Source organism: Lepisma saccharinum, chromosome 9 (assembly GCF_977018435.1).
Source record: "Lepisma saccharinum chromosome 9, izLepSacc3.1, whole genome shotgun sequence".
Classification (NCBI taxonomy): domain Eukaryota; kingdom Metazoa; phylum Arthropoda; class Insecta; order Zygentoma; family Lepismatidae; genus Lepisma; species Lepisma saccharinum.
The window spans coordinates 7,592,404-7,604,948 of NC_139237.1; the positions used below are offsets into that span (position 1 = coordinate 7,592,404).

At 38.4% G+C, this 12,545-nt stretch overlaps 1 protein-coding gene across 1 annotated transcript in view; it reads left to right on the forward strand.

Moving 5' to 3' along the window:
• Window positions 1-7,339: 7,339 nt before the first annotated feature.
• Window positions 7,340-12,545, forward strand: part of LOC145992324 (uncharacterized) — a 603,163-nt gene continuing 597,957 nt past the window's right edge. The window contains exon 1 of the mRNA XM_083128705.1: window positions 7,340-7,355. Within this exon, the coding sequence (XP_082984831.1) occupies window positions 7,340-7,355 (16 nt within the window). The remainder of the gene's footprint in view (window positions 7,356-12,545) is intronic.

Here is a 12,545-nt window from a genome sequence, read left to right on the forward strand (position 1 = left end):
TTCATTTACAGCATACAAACACCTAACCTATACGAAGACATAAAAAATCCTTCCATGCTTGAGTATTTCGATACTTCTGCGTATCCTCAACCCAACAGATTTGGAATTCCATCTCGTAACAAAAAAGTCCTAGGTAAACTGAAAGATGAATGTAACGGTGATATTATTGTCGAGTTCGCGGGTTTGCGTTCGAAAATGTATGCCATGAGAACAGAGAGTAGCGTCACGAAGAAAGCAAAAGGTGTGGGCAAAAATACGGTGGAGAACAAACTCACCTTCCACGATTACATCGATTGCCTTTACTCACAATCGACGATACTAAGTATAGAACAAAGAATCCAAAGTGTAGACCACGTGAATACAACAAACAAAGTTAGGAAAGTAGCATTAGATCCGCATGACGATAAAAGATGTATTTTGTCTTGTGGAATCCACACGTTGCCTTGGGGACACTATCGTTTAGAAATTAGTAAAAATTGTAGGCAATGCAATTGAAAAAAAAATAAACTGAAATAACTATAACTAAAATAAAAAAAACTTTAACAGTCTCAAATTATCACATACACAATAAATAACTAGCAAGGACAATGAATCTCTTTGGTTTCCGAAAGCAAACAATGGAGACTGTACACCGCACGGCAGATCATGAATTTCTACCTTCCATGTTATCTAAACTCAACGGCCTGTTGATCAATCAATTTTCGGAACGCTGCTCTTCTTGCTGGAACAGTGACGATTTCGGATTCGCGACGATCGACATGACGAGGAAACCCAACGACGGAAAATACAGAAACAAAATCAACGACTTTCTAAACGTTGCAACGTTGCCATGGTCTTTCCGTACACCGCATTGTTCATTAATTTAAAGAAGTCCTTGTCTAAATCGGAAGTGGCAGCTGTTCTATGTTGTGTGTTAGTTTCTATGTAAGGTCTTAACCACGTGGAATGTTTAAACTTTAGTATTCTTCTAACATTTACTATCTGAACACCCTTCCCAATCAAAAACCGGAGATTCTTGTAGTGGACGACGTATCTCTGTTTAGGGTCCAATGTTAACAAAAGCTTGTCTTGAACCGAGTCGGGTGGACATTTGATTTCGGGAGTCGGAGGCAAATCCGAAAACGTGTCGTGCAGGTGGTCGGAGAATTGGAGATCTACCTCTGCGAAGAAACCACACTCGCTATCGTCGAAATGAATAATGTCTATCGAAGTGGGATCTAACCATTCGAATCCCCCGTAAGGAAGTTTCTGAACCATGGCATGTCCGTAGAGATTATTAACGTCGGCGTAGAAGATGTAATTCGATGCTCGATTTGAATCGTAATCTTCTTTCATGTGTACGTTATTAGCTTTTGCATGTCTCTGTACGCATTGCACCATTCCACCTCGTATCCCTCTTTCGATAAATAGCAACATGTCAACGTCCGATATCAGTTCCAGCTTGACCTTTGTCTGGAATAACATTGCCGACCACGCTAATCCCGGTAGACTGTAGAAATACGCTGGATCTAATTTATAACTATTCGTTGCCGTTTTCCTGAACGCTTGAAAAACATCCGCGAGTATCGTCACGTCTAATTTTAAGTATGCGTCGTGGTAGTCTCCGAGTGTCCTACATTCTAATTTCTCCCACATGAGTTGCGCGTGTTGGTATTCTTCGTCCGTGATTCCTTTCTCTCTGAGTCTGCTGTAAAATTCTCTTGGAAGTGGAAGAGCGTCGTCGTTAAATTTAGAACCATCACTAACATATTCGTAAGGATAAACCCCTTTACGTCTAACGAGTTCTATGTCTACGTTGGGAAAACTAGCTCTAGTTATTTTAAATTGATCGTCGGTGAGTTTGTTCGCTAAAGCATCCAGACTTGCAGAGAGAAATCTATACGAATCCAGGAAGCGCATCTCGATTGTATTTTTCGTTCCCGGAATCGACACTTGCTTGCTGAGACTAATGTAGCGTTCTTCATTCTCGGCCAAGACACCTATACGTTTCGGATCGTAGCCAAGATGTCTCACCAGGTGGTGAAAATCATATCCGCTTCCGTTGTGAAAGAATATGGGGATGAATTTAGGTTTCTGGATTTTAAGATTGCGCGTGTTGCAAATTCCACCTATGTAGTTTCCGCTGAAATGATCGTGGTGGAATATTTTTTTGTTCTCATCAGTGAAACTTTGATCACATACCGGACACACCTCAGTGGAATTGTAATTTTGAAGTTCATTTTCAGTTAAAGGTGCCATCGGTTTTGATGTAAGCAGTACGCTACCAATTACCTCAACCTCCTCCACCATTTTTTCCAGGAAGTGTTCGATTACATTTGGTCCGCGGTATATATATGCTTCATTTATTTTATCACGTCGCACAACAACATAGCCGAAACTATTAGGTTGATGAAGCTGGTACGGCGTTGTGGAGGAAATTTCAGGATCCGGTTCGCAGTAGGAGAGTGGTTTCAGGAAAGACTCGAAATCTGCGACGATGATTGCGGGATGTTCTAAGAATGCCTTGTGCATTTTGAATTCTTCGACTTCGTTCGTTTCGGGCATCAACATTCTAGCCGGTCTGTTGTTGCCGCAATAAATTTTATGTTCGACAAGTTTATCAATAGCAATTTGACGTCCGGTGTAATTTTGATAATCGAGTTGTTTTCGATCGTCGAACGTGGTTAGGCATCTCGGGCAAACTTCGATGCAATGTTCATGCTTGGTTGTTTGGCTTCCTAGTAATCGAGACATTGAACGAATTAGCGTGTAGTGATGAACATCCTCGTTGGAAATGAGAAAGAGATTTATTACACGAGCATCGTCATCGTCGATATGGCTTATCCTGACGGGATGCACGAGATATTTATCTGACGTGAAGGAATATACATTAATAGGGATGCGTTTTCCGCACGATTTTCGAACTTTGTTATATCCGACAATGTCACCGGGTATTCGATGCCAGACATTACACTTTCAAATTCGGACTCGTATTGTTTGTAATGTCCAACCCACTGTGGATTATTTTTGCAATAAACAGGATGCAGTGCAGCCAATATACACCAAAGGAAACACTTGTTATCGCTGTTCTGTATATTTAACACAGCTCTCTTGTGTTGAATGTTCGGTGGAAGAGGAACGTAGCTGGAAGCGCGAAGAGGCGAGAATCGGTTCACGTAAACAGTTAACGTGTGAGGACTTCCACACAGAGACCATCCCGACCCTTTAGCCTCGAAACCGTCATGTTTCTTAACCAGCTCGTTGGAAACTTTATAATAGAAGTTGTCCAAATTTTCGACGTCAGCAAAATAAAGTGTCTGGTTTTTTGTACGATGATAAAAAATACTCGTTGTGCCATCAACTTTCTCGTATTCGGAAAACAGAACAACGTATACTTTTATAGAGTTGTTTTCAAGTTTATCTTTCAAAATATTTAGTACAGATGTTTTCGTTTCATCCAAGAAACTAGGGATGTCACGGCCTGGTTCTGACTTAATTGAAAAATCCTGGAGTTGGTCGTTGAATGCAGATCTAATTGGTTTGCGTTCATTAGATAATTTAATTTGCTTGGAAGTGGAAGCTTCCGTTTCTGCATTATCGATTTTTCTTTTCAATGTTCCTTGTTCGGTCGATGGTTTGCAAATTTTGAGGTGTTTACTTAAATGTGCAATGCTGATCACCTTTCCGCATCGAGCACAAGACTTAGAAGGTAACGAACAATTAATTCTCGAACCTGTTTCGCTACATCTTGCCCTGTGTACCGATAAATTGTTCCTTGAGATTAGCTTCCCACAAGTAACACATTCAGTTTTATCATTTTTACGATTGAAACTGGTGGTGGATGCCATTGCTTTCTCCAAAATCACAGAAATCAAAAAGTCTAGTATATAGCGATACAATTTTCAGGTATGTTATTTTATATAGAATTTCTTGGAGTGATTACAAAACTCAAAAAATTCAATCTACTGTAAATAGAATTTCAGGTATGTTATTTATATAGAATTTCTTGTGTGCGAATACAAAAACTCAAGAATTCAATCTACTGTGAATACAATTTTCAGGTATGTTATTTTATATAGAATTTCTTGAGGTGATTACAAAACTCAAAAAAATCAATCTACTGTGAATATAATTTTCAGGTATGTTATTTTATATAGAATTTTCTCAGGGCGAATACAAAACTCAAAAATCCGAGACAGTTCAGTTTTAACGTGTTCATATTTGGAAAAAAAAATGCAAAATACGCCTTGGAGATTTCAACCAATCCACTTTACTACATTGGGGAAACTCTAACTGGCGAGGTTATATAACAATTATTATTTTGTTTGTTTGTTGCGTCACAATACAGAAATAATGAGAGGCACGCGCGCGCGTGTGGCACATCGTTCCCCCGAGAGGTTTACAAAGGTCACGATATATAAACATTGGTCCCGGACTTGGAAAATTACGATAAGGTGCATTCATCCTTTCAGGGATGAGAGGATGAGAGAGTGCATTTCACTCATCACTGCTTTTCTACGCTGTGAAACATCGTCAGCGCAATAAATGAGGCGCGGAACGTGGAGAGAAAGTGAGTTTTTCAGGTTTTGGTGGTCGTTTGGTCAAGAAATCAGAGTTGGCCTAGAAGGCATATTTGTGACACTACTACGTGGTAGATTACACTGAGGGACCTTACAGTAAGAGGAGACAGCTGCCTTATAGGAAAATGTCGTAAGTCATTTCAAAAGTAGGTCAAAAGGCGAGGTAGCATAAGAGCAAGATTTGCAGGAGGTAAAAAAAAGCTTAAAAAGTGATGCCAGAGCTTTTTCTATCAATTTTTCTCTCATTGTAGGTTAGTTTAGTGCGTAAAACGTCGTAAAATAAAAAGTAGGTCAAAGGGCGCAGCCAGAACGTACCATACAACCTACTACAACCTATGTTCGGAAATCCAAAATGGCGACCGGAAGTGAGGTTATCTTGGAAACGGTAAGACTTAGGAAAAATCTGTTTGCGGATTCGTCATGTACACCTATACGTGAGAAAAAGTATGAATAGAACTTATGTTCGGAAATCCAAAATGGCGACCGGAAGTGGGGTTATCTTGGAAACGGTAAGACTTAGGAAAAATCTGTTTGCGGATTCATCATGTACACCTATACGTGAGAAAAAATATGAATAGAACCTATGTTCGGAAATCCAAAATGGCGACCGGAAGTGGGGTTATCTTGGAAACGGTAAGACTTAGGAAAAATCTGTTTGCGGATTCATCACGTACGCCTACACGTGAGAAAAAGTATGAATAGAACCTATGCTCGGAAATCCAAAATGGCGACCGGAAGTGGGGTTATCTTGGAAACGGTAAGACTTAGGAAAAATCTGTTTGCGGATTCATCACGTACACCTATACGTGAGAAAAAGTATGAATAGAACCTATGTTCGGAAATCGAAAATGGCGACCGGAAGTGGGGTTATCTTGGAAACGGTAAGACTTAGCAAGAATCTGTTTGCGGATTCATCACGTACGCCTATATGTGAGTAAAATATGAATAGAACCTATGTTCGGAAATCCAAAATGGCGACCGGAAGTGGGGTTATCTTGGAAACGGTAAGACTTAGGAAAAATCTGTTTGCGGATTCATCACGTACGCCTATATGTAAGTAAAATATGAATAGAACCTATGCTCGGAAATCCAAAATGGCGACCGGAAGTGGGGTTATCTTGGAAACGGTAAGACTTAGTAGAAATCTGTTTGCTGATTCATCACGTACACCTATACGTGAGAGAAAATATGAATAGAACCTATGCTCGGAAATCCAAAATGGCGACCGGAAACAGAGTTTTTCTTATCGCTTTCGCGTTTGCCTTTACGATATTTTCCGTTAAGGTTGCAAGAAACGCATCATTTTCTGGCGTAGAACTCTTTTTACCCCTATCAACAATCGAACCAACATCAAGATCGTTTGCGAGTTCCACGACGCGCTGCCCGAGGATACCGTGTGCAGCGTCATCCTGGTCGCAGAGAAGTCCTTCGCGTACGACGTGAAGAACGAGAGGGTGACGGAACAGTTTTAAAAAATTCGTAAAAAAAAAATTGTCACATACTAAAAAAAATAAATCAACACCCAACACATTTTAGGTTATATAAAATTTGTGAAAACCTTTAAAATACTGAAATATTAAAACAAACAAAGTCTCTTGTAGGTTAGTTCGGTGCGTAAGTAAAAAAAAATGATAGGTTAAGTTATATCACTTAGGATCATAAAAAAATTAAAAAATCGTAAGAAAAAAAGATAGGTTAAGTTATATCACGTAAGATCGTGATATACCTACCAAGTGTGAGTGGGGAAAAAAAAATGTAGTGAAAATTTGTACTAAAACATCGCTGAACGCTAAAACATCGACAAAAAATTGTCAAAATATGTCAAAAACTGATATTCAATTGATAAAAAAAAGGGATACCTACAAAGTGTTATTTTGAACCGGCCAATATACACTACTGTCCGGCTTTAGACGAAATCATTTATGACCAAAATGGTAAAGTGTAAAGTGAGAAATCTTATGACATTTCAGATGCCATGGCATTTTTCATGGCATTTCTCAAGGATAAAACCGGCTCTATTTCCGTAGCATTTTTCGTAACATAACCAATCAAAATCGACCTCATGGTCACGAGTGCAAATGTAATGGCGGTCGCGTGAGATGTAAAGAACGCATCACTTCACACTTTTAAACGACGATTAATATTAAATTGAGAGGAATATCGCTTCGTTTTAAATGGTTTTAGTTAGAGAAGAATGGCGCTGATTAATGGCGCTTTACAACGTTTACTGTAAACGTACGGAAGAATATTTTAGCTCTTTCAATTGTAAACACCGTGCACACAGGATTGAAGGTGTAACTCGACGTGCCTTTCGTGCTGTATGTATTGTACCTTGTAATTGAAACAGGGAACCGAAATGTTCCATAAAATGCTTTCGTGTAAAGTACTATCTGTTATAAGATTTTTGGAAGCATTTACGTACCATTTATGCTAGCAAACATGTTAAAGGAAATGCTTTCGTCTAAAACCGGCTTTAGAAATACCTACAGGATAAAGAAGTGCGCAATGGATAATAGATATTTTCTAGAAAAAACTGTGTACGTATTCGAAATATGCATGCATTCCGAAAATAAAAGATAATCATATTAGGGGTGAATACTCGTACCATGAATTTAGAATAGAATAAAGCAGGTAGATCTAGCTCAATCAAGTGGTGTCCTATACAGGCTACTTCTACGAAAAACCCCTCATTCCAATATCCAAAGAAGAAAGCGTAAATTTGCATTTCAATTGATTGTTGTTTCTTTACGTCTTATTTTATGTTTCTTAAGCTATCAGCTATGGTGAGGATGCAAGGTGAGTTGACGAAATAGATGATTGAAGAAATAATAAGAGGTGTATGCCTTACCAGGATTCAAGTCTTAAATCACTGTCTAACCGCCAATCCACGAAGTCCTGAAATCATTTATGTGTTAGAAATGTCATAAAAGTAGCAGTTAATTTTCTTACAGACTTTAAAACAAATTAACAGAAGATTAATGGTTTTTGAAGAATCAACTGTAACATACTAAAAAACGTAACCGTGATTCAATAAAGAAATAAGGCACCTGAACCCAATTCTCCCTAGTACCCAATATGGCCTATTTGCTGTTTTCAAGTACTTACGTGGTTAATTAAATAATTGTCATTAGTATGTCATTTAGACTGTCCGAATGACGTGATTGAACCTGTTGGCTGTACCTATAGTACAGTAACTTGAAGACAAAAAAAGCGAAATAGATTGACCTCGTGATTGTGTTCTATGCGATCTAATATTGCATAGTTAAGTTATTACTACATATAGCCAAGCGATAGTTGTTTATATCTCTAACATATAATTATGATTGCTCATAATTTGTACTTTACAATAATTAACATATTTTAGACTTTAAATATAAAGTCCTATATATAACGAAAGAACACTAAGTATGGTGTACTTAATGTGGCCTACATAGGAATATATAGTGAAGGATATGCGCAAATGTGACATTTGTTACTCTTATATTCACGTACTGTATGTGGAACTCACTAATGACTATAAAGTATATTTAATTTGCCCAGACTGTGATGTGCAAATTTCTGGTAAGAAATTGTGACATGTTTATTGGTTTGCAAATGTTACGTTTAGGCCGTTCGCCGGCTTGGTGCAAGAGAATGTGTGTATGAAGAATGGAATAAATTACGCTCATTGCCCTTTAACAATATTTAATAGAACCGCACAAGTGAGGGCGCGGGGGGGGGGGGAGATCACGCACGAGCCAGCAAGATATCTAAACACTGACAATGATAAAACTCGAAGTGTCACCACTGTACCTGGTTTCCTTCGCGGTTCCTCGGCTGAGTCACGACGTGGCGCTCTATCGGTCCATTGAAGGTGTCCTCGGTGGGTTCGCCCAAACCTTTTAAATGGACCGACTTAACACTGTCACTCGCAACACACTTCGCGCTTCGCTCCCTCGACCAAGACTCCTCCGGCGACCTCTCGTCACCCGGGGACTGCTGGCGTTTTTGATTACACAGCATTTTATTTCCGGCTCGTGACATAAACAATGTTATTTCTTTCTGCAAATCTCACATAGCTACATTATGTAAATAAAATGTAAGTGTATCAATATACTTATCTACCTATAAAAGCAACATAGTTGTACTTTCTTTACATATTTCTTTCTGTTGCATATTTTGATGTGAAAGAACAAAATATAGGGTCTAAAAGTAAATTTAAAATAAAAATATTTTCTGCACCCATGCTTGGCATCAATATCCAGTAAACGTCGAGAAATGTTCCCTCTTTCGAATTATGTCTCTAGTTTTACCTTTCTGACTTTGTACACTACCAGAAACAACCGCAAACCTTAGGTAGGCCATATTGGGTTCAAGTACCTTAGATAACACTGACAGCAACAATGGCACGATTGCTATTATTACTCAGGAAAAGAATTTAACGAAATGTAGTAATTAACTAACTCACAGAACTTACAAAGAAGTCGAGTCTCCGATCTCTGCAGGAGGCACATTGCAGAGTTGTTCGGATCCACTTTAAACTATAGATTCGGTTCCGGTCAACCTATCCGAGCATAAAATGGACTTTGAACCAAACTTGCAGTTCATGGGCTTTCTTTTGTTTTGCAAAATCTGACATGTCAATTACCCAGCTATAATATTCGTACCTTGAAATAATATTCAATTACTGAAAATAATTAATGGTTTAAATCTACAAATATTTTCTTAGGGATTTTCTTTCCCGGGTCTAGAACAAATTCAATTCCTACGTTTTCTCTCTTTAATTCGAATGCTGGTTTAGGGTATTGCGTACTTGATTTTGTGTAAAATTATTATAACATTTATTGAACCTACTGAAATATTTAATTTTCCTTATTGTGTGAAGCTGCGAATAAACATAAGTGTGTAATAACAACAATACGACTGGAATATTGTCTCGCTTCTTTTATTTAATCAACGTCATTCATTTTTGCAGAGCACGCACCTGCATGACGCAGCTAAACCTCATGTAGGAGGTTTTCCCTTGGAGCAGTGCGACTCGTTTGCTTAGAGAAGAATTGGCAGTGACGTGAGCCTATATAACTCTGTAGCGGAGGCAGGGGCAGCTCGTTTCCGCCGTGTGGGATCGTTGTTTGGTCAGTGAAATTAGCTGTTGCTCTCTCCCTTCGCTCTCTGTGCACGCTTCGTGTTTGGAAGCTGAGAAAACAACGGGGGAATCCATATACTAACGTGTTATGTCCTGAGTTCAACATTCATGTTCAAGAGAATTCAAGGCGAGGGATTCATGTTACAAATATAGGACCAATTTTATAAATAAAATTTCTCTTATAGCAAAATACAAGTTTATAATTTTACATAAAGGGTTTGTTTATGATCTCAACGCCTAAGGTTCTGAGTTCAGTACCGACCTGAACATCGCTGTCACTATGTGAATTTCGACACATAATAATTAATCCATTTGTTCAGAATAACTTAAAGAGGATGAAAAGCTATGTAAATTAACAATATATCAGTTAAATACAATTGAGCTATGTTATCCAATAATCTACCTTCAATGTATACATCAATGTTCCTTAATTAAATATGATACATTCAAATATTAATACAGTACTTTCCATATCCATTCTATATATATGTAGACACTCTTTCTATCTATTTGTGTATCTATATGCACATAGATGTGGCCGTACAGGCTAGCTTTTCCCCCCTTGCGCGGTTGAAGCCGAACAATAGGCGGTTGGGGACCAAGCCGTGCAGGGTTCGATGCTCGGCTGTATCTGCACGGTGCACATAAACAAATATAAAATATTATTGAGATGGGGGAAAAGGATGGGGTTGCATATGAAATTATAGCGATTTGATTGATGGACTGTGATATGTGAATATGTATTATGTTAAGAATCTCTACATGATATGAGAATTGCAAGTCCATCCCTTAATTTTGTTTCCGGTCACACTTACTGTCCACTTACTGTCCACTGATGTATCTATTGCAGCCGTTAGCGAACATGGTTGTCCCAAGTGTCCGTGGTGTCGGTCACTGCGGCATGCAACACGGACCGAGTTCCCCTTCTTCCACTGGCACCGTTACACCATCGGTTGCTTCCTGAAGTGTCGAACGCACTGCCCTTGGACGACGTAGGGACACACTTTCTTCTCACCAAAGTTCTGTACACTGACCACTTACATGCATACTTTTATATGTAAAAGTTATATCTCTGTTTCGAAGCGAAAACTGTCCCGTTCATCGTAAATCAAGTGTTAAATGCTATGCTCTGAGCATTGACGGACACTGACTTCTAGACACAGAATATTAAGTATAACCCTTTTAACACGGACTCTCAGCGCAACCTCTTGACAAAGACTTGTCAAGGTAAATCCTCAACACATTTCTGTATCACCTTCCAGCACAGACTTGTCACCTGAATTCTCAACACTGACTTGTCACTTGAATTCTCAACATCGACTTCTCTGTCTAGCTTATAGATGCACACTGAACCGCCAAAATTCACCGTTGGGTTAAGGGATTTTGTCCATGTCCAGTTTCTATTGGCTGACGTGGAGGAGGGGGTTGGTTGCAGGGAAGAATGGAAATATTTCAAGTTGGGGAGACAAAGGGGCTTCTGGGAGAGAAAGCGTAAATATAGCCGTCTCCTTTTGTAGGCAAGGCAAATGACCTTTGCTTGGCTTCTCTGAAACTGAAGGGGATTTGGAGACATGCTGAATGTTCGATAATAATAATAAATGTAGAAGAAAAATTATATATGTATATATCGGTAATAGTGTGCACGTGTGGAAATATGGGTACATAGACATACATGCATACACACGTTCACATACAAACACACACCCAATATCACACATGCATATGGTATGTCTCAGTGCAATTCCGACAAACTTCCATAGCGTTCAAATAATTTAAAGTTGAACAATTTATTTTCAGTTTCTCTCAATACTGTTCTTTTCGTAAACTCTCATTTTGTCACTACGAGCCATGAAAAACGAACTTCTTTCGAACCAGAAGACACATTTTCATCATTATCACTGACCTTATTTGTTGTTTATTTCAAATTTCATATGTTGACTGTGTCTCCACCCATTTCGTATTTTTAGCATTTTGAAAAATTAAGACCAGACTGCACTCCAGGAAACTACGAGGAAAAAGAAATGGTGAAGGAAGAGAAGCGCGTTAACTAGTTGATGCGAAATAAGCCATACAAAATGTTGAATATAATATCCATAGATAAAACTTGCTGAAGATTGAAGGGATATCTTACGAGCCGAATGCTTAATGGTGATGTAGTGCCAGAAACTCCAAAATCTTAGAACCTATTTCATTGATCATTTAAATTCTTTGAATCGTATTTAGTGATAGTTGCTACAACATATACCTGATTTTCATCCTATTCACATTAATCGTTACAAATGTTGCAATCTTGCTAGTAAAAAAGGAATTTCGAAACACTGACAGTTTATACAGTTTTGAATCTCAATAATTTTGCTGAATGTATCAAAAGATTAGAGAATTTCTGTTAGTTCAAACATGTGCATATACTGTATAGTAAAAGTTTCGAGGGGACCGATATTTCCAACATAAAAAATTTCCATTCCCTGTTTTCATGTGTGAGCGTTGCATTTCCCGTAACTAATATGGCGGTCGGCAGCAGAAAATAATAAACATGCTTTTGTGGTCAACATGACAAACATTTCTTTGGTGCAAGGTAAACACCAGGCGCTTCTGACAAAACATGTATTGGATGTATAAACATTCCCCCTCATTATCTTTATTTGTATTTATGTATAAATGCACCTATAGTGCAGACAGAGTTTATTCCGACTGGCTGCGTGTTTTTGTTCTCCAACTGCTTCGTCGTGTTTTGCTTTCAGTATACAGTGAGAAAAAGGAAGAAGAATTTAAAAATCTCTCATTTAAAATTTAACCGGTGAACCATTTTCCTTCTTCCTGTGAAAAATGTGTGCATTGCTTGGTTAAAATTAAAGTTTATG